This window comes from Octopus bimaculoides, chromosome 3 (assembly GCF_001194135.2).
Source record: "Octopus bimaculoides isolate UCB-OBI-ISO-001 chromosome 3, ASM119413v2, whole genome shotgun sequence".
NCBI lineage: Eukaryota > Metazoa > Mollusca > Cephalopoda > Octopoda > Octopodidae > Octopus > Octopus bimaculoides.
In genome coordinates, this window is record NC_068983.1 from 149,885,102 (window position 1) to 149,894,774 (window position 9,673).

At 34.8% G+C, this 9,673-nt stretch overlaps 1 protein-coding gene across 1 annotated transcript in view; it reads left to right on the forward strand.

Moving 5' to 3' along the window:
* LOC106876666 (uncharacterized) overlaps positions 1 to 9,673 on the forward strand; it is a 143,397-nt gene that overhangs the window by 96,538 nt on the left and 37,186 nt on the right. Inside the window, exons 19-22 of the mRNA XM_014925299.2 lie at positions 57 to 218; positions 2,688 to 2,807; positions 5,774 to 5,902; positions 7,060 to 7,162. Of these exons, the coding sequence (XP_014780785.2) occupies positions 57 to 218; positions 2,688 to 2,807; positions 5,774 to 5,902; positions 7,060 to 7,162 (514 nt within the window). The remainder of the gene's footprint in view (positions 1 to 56; positions 219 to 2,687; positions 2,808 to 5,773; positions 5,903 to 7,059; positions 7,163 to 9,673) is intronic.

Consider the following 9,673-nt stretch of genomic DNA (forward strand, 5'->3'; position numbering starts at 1 on the left):
ACACACACACACACACACACACACACACACACACACATACATGCGCAAACATAAAGGTGAAGAATCCAGCAACTGAAAAGACCAGCCAAAACAATTTCATGAATAAATCAGATGAGTATGAACAAGAGTTTTCGTCTCTGCTCTCGACGGGGCGCGATCAGGAAGCCAAACAACTCGTCGTGGCACTGGCATCCGTTATAAATAAAGACACTTTTCAGGTATTTATTGTATTGATTATTTATTGATTTATTGAATACATTTCCCCCAGATACGTATAGACATTTATATTATATGTTTCACATTTGGTATCAAATCTCACAAAATCCTAAACTAAACTACTGTCACACAAAGCCACCGTCCACCACAAACAGTCCCCTAAAAACACTAAGCTCCCTGCAGTAAGAAAAAAGTTATAAATAATAAATAAGATAACAAGAATTAGAAAAACTACTAAAGAATTTATAAGGACGTCCTCAACGAACAATAGCAAAATCTCAAGAACAAAAGCACACACTATGAAGTACTTTTTCTCCAGTTTGTGTACCCAAACCACAGGCGCGCATGCACATTTACATATACTTACATACACACACATACACTTAAACTCTAACAATAAGCTTTTAACACTAACTTTAATATCCAGCCAAACACTGAACCACAAACCTGGATCCTAACGCTAACTCTAATCTTAGGCCCTAAACCAAATATTTATGTCTTTAACTTTAAAATCTAAGCAAAAAATTATTGGTGATAATTAAATTTGAACCTAAATCTCTTGGCCAAAATATTCGCAAACCCTAAACCCTAAATCCTGAAACTGATGCAAACTCCAATTTCTAAACCAAAATGCTAACACCGTTTTTAACGCTAAACACTAGATCTAACCTACACACTAATCCCATATCTGAAACTCAACATTAATCTGACACTAACCCTAGTCCTAACTACATACACTAATCCAGGGGTTTTCAAACTGTGGTCCGTGGACCACAGGGGGTCTGCAAGGACAAGACAGGGGGTCCGTGGACAGCAGATACTCTTTATGGGCAATTTGATTTTATATATGTTTTTTAATCGAAATTTTTTAATTGACAATAAACGTATTTGTTAAATACTGTTAAATAAATAAATGTAAAAATATATGTTATTTTAAGCAAATATTTATGTATAAATTTCATAAACGTTTATAAGGGGGTCCCTAAGGTAAAGCCTGAAATATAAAGTGGTCCGCAAGTCAAAAAGTTTGAAAACCCCTGCACTAATCGATTTCCTAATCTTAATTTCTAAAGCTAAATCTACATCCCGAAATCGCCTTAACATCGACTCTCGCTCTAAACCCTAACACTACATTTTGAACCCAACCATGATTCATTTCCCTAATTCTTATCGTACACTCTCAATACCAGTATTAACTGCAAACCCTAATCCCGGCCACAATGACATTTAAAGCCATGACAATCTCAGCCACAATGACACTTAAAGCCGTCACAATCCCAGCCATAATGACACTTCAAGCTGTCACAATCTCAGTCACAACGACACTTAAAGCCGTCACAATTATTTGAATTTCGAAACAGAGCTAACAACTGAATCTGAATGATCTTTAGTATTTTGTGTCGAATTCTCACGCTCCTTCTTCTTTACAGTAACAGTCAACTAACAGAAACAAAATATCGAAATACCCTCTGCTTTGAAGCTAAAGTTTTCTTCCCCTCATCTAAGCTGCATTCAACTAACGGGCATGTGATTTTCACGTGATAACTCTTGAAAAGAAAGAATGCCAGCCATGTTTTTAAATCTTTTGGTCACCTTCTTCTTTTGAAATATCTCAAATACATAATGTCTCCTTAACAAAAAGAAAAGGAAAAGGAAAATGAGTAAAATACATGCAACACTAAAATAACGGAATTTAACAAATAAACCATAAAGATAGAAAGAATGAAAAGAAAAAAACAGTATCATGTTAGCTATTGTGAAGATAAATCTTTCTTTTCTCCCATTATTCAATAGTTACTGTTTACTATTATTATTATTATTATTATTATTATTATTATTATTATTATTATTATTATTACAAATCTACATTGTACTCCAATATAGGTCGTATATAATTCCCTGCTTTTATATTATTTTCTTCTCTTCATTTATCCTCTTTCTCTCGCTCACGCTCTCTCTCTTTCTCTTTCTCCCACTTTCTCTCTCTCTCTCTCTCTCTCTCTCTCTCTCTCTCTCTTTCTCTCTCAATATGAGCTTCACATACATAGACGCACATACATAGACGCACATACATAGACGCACATACATAGACGCACATACATAGACGCACATACATAGACGCACATACAGACATTGGCATACATATATGCACACATACACACACAAGGAACAAAGGCCCACACGTACATGCATACATCCTTACTTTCATACATACATACATACATGCATACATAATCGCCATACACATGTAAACTCAGAAATTCCTACACACACACAATTTCACATACGTATTTTTCCAAACAACTGTGGAGTTTGTTTCTTACGACTTTCTTCTGAAACACTATTACTAACATTGACCTCGTTACTCTTGTTTTTATTGAGGGGTGGGAGATTGTAGTTTGACTTATTTTTGACGACTCCTTCTCTTACAGCACAATACTTCCATTTCCTTTGTCACTCTTCTCCTCTAGGGCAAGGACAATACAGAGTACTCATCGGCAGAAACATCAAATAATGGCCTCAACAAGAAACCTTTGAATAATTCAGATACAACAGACTCTTCTGGAGAAAAGAATGAACAAATAATTCAGGTTACTGAAATTTTAAATATGAATTGTTAATTGAGAGAGAGAGATAGGAGAGAGTGGGATCGAAAGAGAGAAGAATTCTGTTTTCTATACTGCTGATAAAACTAATTCTTTTCTGGATCATAAATATTCGCAAGAGCGGTGTATTGTTAAGTGTGACTCTCCACTTGGAGAAATTGGACTCAGCACAGTAATCTTATGAATCCCACAGGCTAACAAGTGAGCTCCTATGTATCCCTCAATATATTAGAGCTTACAACCAAATCTTTCTCAACTCATTTGTTGTTGTTTTTGTTTTTTATTGGACACGTACGAAAAGGTAGTTTGAGATATACTACATCTGAGAAGAGGTGGAGTGGTCTCGATACGAACATCTCCGATCCTTGGTCTGTTTGATTAAATCTGACCTGTGGCTAAACAACAAAAACAATAACAACAGCAACAACAAAAACACCAACAATGAATCACTTGTCGATTCACAGTCCTGCCACTGGTTACAGTAATGAGTTGTACTACGTGTAGTATCTACTCAGACTTAAGTGTACATAGTCAGTGAGGGTTAAGTAAATTGGCCTCAGATACACATAATGCTTGCTCATCTGACTGGATCTTCATATCTGAAGATTCTCCAGTGCATTATCAACTCGGTTATCTACGTTTTCATGCATTTGATAACTGGACTTCCTGAAGTATTTGGGCAATATAATTTATTTTACATGCTTTTGTTCACCTAGCAGTCAGATATACCATTTGTAAGCTCTTTAGTTCAAATTCACTTCAGTTGTTTCACTGTAATTTTCTGTCTCTCTCGGGACGGCTTATCAGCTGTCAGATGACTGAGTCAGCTCACATCTCACGATCAGATATTTCTGCACATAAGTGGTTCACCTAACAGACTTTGATTAGATCAGTAAAACCCAACCCATCTTGTGTGTCCATATGTCTTTGGAACTGTTAAACTCAACGCTTCAACCCTGTGGAACAAATTACAATGCTTACTGCAGTGAAACATTGTTTTATTTCTCCTTGTTATATTTCCAGCTCGGTTATTAAAGAGTCTAAACTATGCACATAGTGCAGCGCCCTTTGCCAGTACAAACCAGTACAAACCAGTACAAACCAGTACAAACCAGTACCTTTCCCGACATTTTATCCAATACTCTATCGACTCAGATGTAGATGGTGTGAACGGAGTAAAATAAAACAACTTAATTCTTCACATTACCTAACAATCAAAAATAAGCTCCAAATTAATTATGCCCAATACATAATGTACACAAAATTTATTACGACATAAGTGCTGTCATATACAATGAAACTGGCTGTTCTTCATGAAGCTATATTCGCTGAATAATTAAACTTTGCACCCAAGGCTAACGATTTCTTGATCACTTTCATTGATGTACATTTGTGTAGCACCTCCTGATAGCAAGTGGAAGAAAACCATTGCTTTTTATATCATTGTCATAGCCATAGCTCAGTAATGACAACAATTTTCTCTGTCATACAAGTTCATGATACATGAAGTGGGCGCCTTAACAAAATTCATTTGCTTAATTACAGATTTCTGTAGAGTTGAAGGACTAAATACATTTATTAAAACTAAATACAGGGGAGGAAAGGAAAGTACTGTTTTATTTTTATTTAGTGTAATATTTTGGAGAGTAGAAATAGTAACATTACTATGACAGTACCTTTAACAAGGACTTTGTAGTGTAAGTGAATTGTTTTTTAATCTAGAATTGAAACCCGATCGCAGGAGCATCACCTTTTACTGTACAAAGCTTGCTTGTTTATGTTTCTGCTTACGTACGTTGAACATAGTTATATCTCACGAAGCAATATCATCTAACATATCATAATATATTATTAATTCACATATCATCAAAAGGAAAAGACGTCATTAAATATTATATAATACAGTTATAGAAAATAATTTTAAAATAATGTATTCAACCATTCCAAAACAGTAGTTTATATATGCTTCACTGACGAAATTTCCATTAATTTTATCTAGCACGGAAGTTAGAAAAATTTACGTAAGACTATAGTTCAAATTATTTGAACTATCATGCATTAACTTGGTTGCCAAAATAGTTTAGTCTATGAAAACATTTAATGCTTGGAACGTATGTAATCGTAATCGGGTTATAATTTTTGGACAATAGCTGAATCTTTAGAAATGAAAATGATATATTTACATCTGCGCTAGATTTCTTATTCCTGAATGTGTATATAGTATTGGTCTAGATTCGAACTCCGAACTTCCACTGTATAACTACCTAACTGCAAGGAACTGATAAAACTAAGCGGCCTTTGAGATCAAACCTGAACACCGAAAAACCTTAATGAGAAGATAATCTCTAAGTCCCGAATGGCTGAAGAATGAAAAGGGAAATTATGTTCCGTCATAGAATAAAATTTACGTAAATAATCGTAAAGCAGGATGGAGTCTTAGGAAAATCAAAGAATCTCTTCAGATGTGAAGATCCAGTCAGTAAGTTTATTGTTGCCATCAGCATAAATAGACTATTCAATACTAGAGCTGACAAATTTTTAATGACATAAAAATATGTGAAAATAGATTTTATACTTAAAATGTATTTAATATTGCTATAAAATAATATTTGTTCCCTTTTTAGGCATATCACCTTACAAGTTTTAAAATGTTTCTAAGTATTTGTAATCACTCTACTAAAAAAAAAACAAAAAACAAACAATAACAGTCATACGAGAAAACAATTTTTCTTTCATTGACATTTTAGTTGATATTAGGCTGGAAATGTCTGCCGGCGCTGTGAGAGTGTTCACATTGAAAATATCCCTATTGTTCCATTCGTTACTGTTTGATTTTAATTATTAGTTCCATAATTTTTCGTCACACTTCTACGAATTTTTTTTTTACAGATCACTTTTGTACCTGTAAAATTATTTTTGTTAATTATTTATAACAATAAATATCGTTTCAGTTGCGAACTTTTGCTGTTGAGACACTGGCGAAAACAGCGCAACCCACAACTCTTGACTCTCTTCGACAAACAGCAATGGCATTTCGTGTTATAACGCTAGAACCAAATGAACTTTCTGATAAAGCTCAGGTAAGAGCTCCCTTCAATTATCTTACGGCACATTCCATTCTTTAGTTTCTGAGTATTTACGGCGAAATAGATTTCTTCATTACATTAACGTCAAAAGATAACTGGAATATCCAAGTCACAAGACAACTGGTATCATTTTATTAAAAGCACTTAATCTTGTCTCAGTTATGTTGGCGCACCGGGAATGATACATTCAGTATCCAGTAACCTTGTTCCTGTGTGTGAAGCTTACGTTGGTCGATCGTACCGATCCCAAACTTGTGGTATATGTAGCCGACCACTTTGAATTGTAGACAACCTTCACTATCTCTGTCTACTGGCTTCCTCCATTGCTGACCGGCCACCAAAGATGAAAGCATGAAAGCTATCTTGCAAATGTTGTTTTGATTTGAACAATTTTATTCTTCAAAATTTTGTCCTCAAGGAGTGGATAAGAAAAGAACAGCCTCATAAGAAAGGAAAGCAAAACACAAGCTTATGGTACTCCTAAAACAGTTTAGTTATGGTAATGAATGATATTGATAATCCTTTCTACTAAAGGCACAAGGCCTGAAATTTTTTTGGTGCTGGTGGTGGCGGACTAGTCAGTTACATCGATCCCAGTCTTCCACTGGTACTTAGTTTATCGGCCCTGAAAGGATGAAAGGCAAAGTCGACCTCAGTGGAATTTGAATTCAGAACATAAAGACAGACATAATGCCGCAAAGCATTTTGTCCGACATGATAATAATTCTGCCAGCTCGTCGGCATAATAATAATAATAATAATCATTTGTATTATAGGCACAACGCCAGAAATTCTAGGGGAAGGGCTAGTCGATTACATCGACCTTAGTGTACAACTGGTACTTATTTTATCAACTCCGAAAGGAGAACATTTACACCTGTTGTGAAAATGAATAGAACACTAAATTCATATTCTAGGATTTAGCACTATTGCTGGAATCTAATACTACAATTCATAGCTATATTAAAAATATGTTGCAAATCAGCCTAAAGTTTATAAGGATGGAAATTGAGACTTGCGATAGTGATGGTAAAATGTCAACTTTCAGGAAACAAAACATGCTCACCCTCTCTCTTATTCAGATTATATTCTTTTAATGTTGTTGTTGTTGTTGAAGTTATAACTATATACAGTTTGGTTGTTGATTTCAGAGCATTACAATATCTGCAATGGAAAGCATTGCTAACACAATGGAAACGATGGTTTCTGACTCACGTAATCAAGATTCTCAGCAAAATCTCCAAGCAAGTGAAGGTAAGTACATGCTACATACATGTGTGTGTGTGTGTGTGTGTGTGTGTGTGTGTGTGTGTGTGTGTGATGCACAAAATACAATACAAAAACGAGTTAAACAAAAAGAAACACAGAGTGTATTAGGTTGACGCAAAGAAAATAGGGTAAAAATAGAAGGAAATGTCTTTTAAGTTTTGAATATTCACTTTTCTGAAAGACAGGAGAAACAAGGAGAGAAAAGAAAGGAGAAACAAGGAGAGAAAAGAAAGGAGAAAAAAATGGTTCCAGGTTCAGTCCCACTGCGTTGCACCTTGGGCAAGTGTCTTCTACTCGGGCCGATCAAAGCCTTACAGGTTTCTATATGTGTGGCAAAGGGGAACAGTTGTAAGCTTGGATTATGTAAATGGTTATTCTTGTGTTTTGTGTGCGTGAGTGTATGTGTGGCAGCAAAGTGATGTGTATATTGTTTAAATGTATTGGTGTGTATGATGCTGGGTTTTTGTTAATAGATGTGGTGTAGGTGTGTACGGGGTTTAGGGGGACTATGGAAATGTAAGAGGTGGGTGGTGTGTGTAAGTGGAGAAAGGTGGGGTTAAATGAAAAGGGATTAAGAATTTAATCTGAAGAGAAAAAGTTGATTCCTGCTGCAAATGGAGACGTGAGTCCGAGGGAGGGGGCTTCTATGCAAACCTGTCCGAATAGATTCATGTTGAAGGGAATGACCAAATAAGACATAACTACGTTCGGGTTCAAAATATTTTTTATAAGGATTTTTCATATTTTCTTTATAAACATTAAGGAACAATAATAATCGTAAACCCCTAATTCATTAACGTTTCAAGTCTTTCACAGCCTCATCATGTTTAGCAGTTACAATTCATAAAATCGTTAATGCCGGATTTCTAAAATGTACGGCAGTTAGGTATTGATAGATTTTCATGACTTTTGGATGTGATGTATTTGTGTGTTGATTTTTTGTTTGTACTTTGCTGTTGGTAACGCTTCCGTAAATATTCATCTCATTTTTTTATGGAATTCTACAAAATTGTGAACTCGTGTTTTTTTTTTTTATTTTAATGAATATTTTTTCTGCATTTTGATGATTCTTTAATATAAATGTATGATCAGCTAAAATGTATGTCCGATAAAGCATATTTCAAACAACGTGATATATGAATTACAGTATAAACAGAAAAGTTGTAAACTTCACGACTCAAACTGCTTATGTCTTTAATATAACATATTTGAAAAAAAAGTTGTCCCCTAGTTACTCAAATACGTGTTTGCGGGTAAATATATAATAGACTTAATGAAGAGTATCTACGGGAAGTAGATTTGGATGCAGGACTAAATACATAGAATACTCATCAATTATACAACTCACTTGTTACTTACAGTTCTCCGGTTCCTTACAGTAGGGGTACCATCCACGTTACCAATTTGCAGCTACAAGAGTTACACCGTTTAAGAGTTAATATTTTAAACAAAGATAAAGTGTAGCTTTGGAGACAAGGATACAAACTACTTGTTCTTCAGTTGACATTTCCATCCTCTCCTTACTCGCTATACTCTTTCCACCCTTTCACATAATTCTTCCTTTTATTTTACTTATATTTAAGTATACAAAGCAATTTAGTCGCAAGAACTGATAGAGCATCAGACTTTATAGACTCTATGTTCGTTCCCCGACATGCTGAGTTTAATTTTTGCTGTCAGACCCAACGTTGTCACTTAACTCTTCAAATTATTAGTCGTATTTTCAATTGACTGTACACTCTTATCTCAATATCTTCTTGCTTTGTATTAATTTATATACATAACTCCTTTTATTTAATAAATGAAAATGCCATCATCTGTGTTGACATTATATATATACACACACACACACACACACATATATATATATATACATATCTATACACATAAGCACACACATACTCGCAGACACATAGTCGTGATCGTTCACACACAGACGCGCACATATATCCGTGCCAACATACATGTATACATACATAACACCAAGTTTGATAATGTGTATATGTTTGTGTGTGTGTGTGTGTGTGTGTGTGCGTGTGTGCGTGCGTATGTGTATTGTGTGTATATGTGTGTGAGCGTGTAGTTTAAGAGGATGTGCTTTGCGTATGTAAATATAACACGCGTTTCATATTTTGTAAATATATACACATGGATATATAACTACATCTGTAGGTTTTCTTACATATACATATTTTGATGACGTCATGCGGTATGTATACAAAAGTTTGTATGCATACAGATTCATACATACTCACACATACACAAACAGACATACATACAAATCTATACACACACACACATTTATGCACAAATCTATACACACGGAGTCACGTACACTTAAACCAACATATACACACAAATACACACACACAGACATATTTACACACGCACTCACATATACACTTTCATTTATATACTTACACAGACGCATACGCAGAAAAAGTCAAGATGCCATTATGGAATTCTTTCATCTTTTGCACATTAGATCGGAAGAGC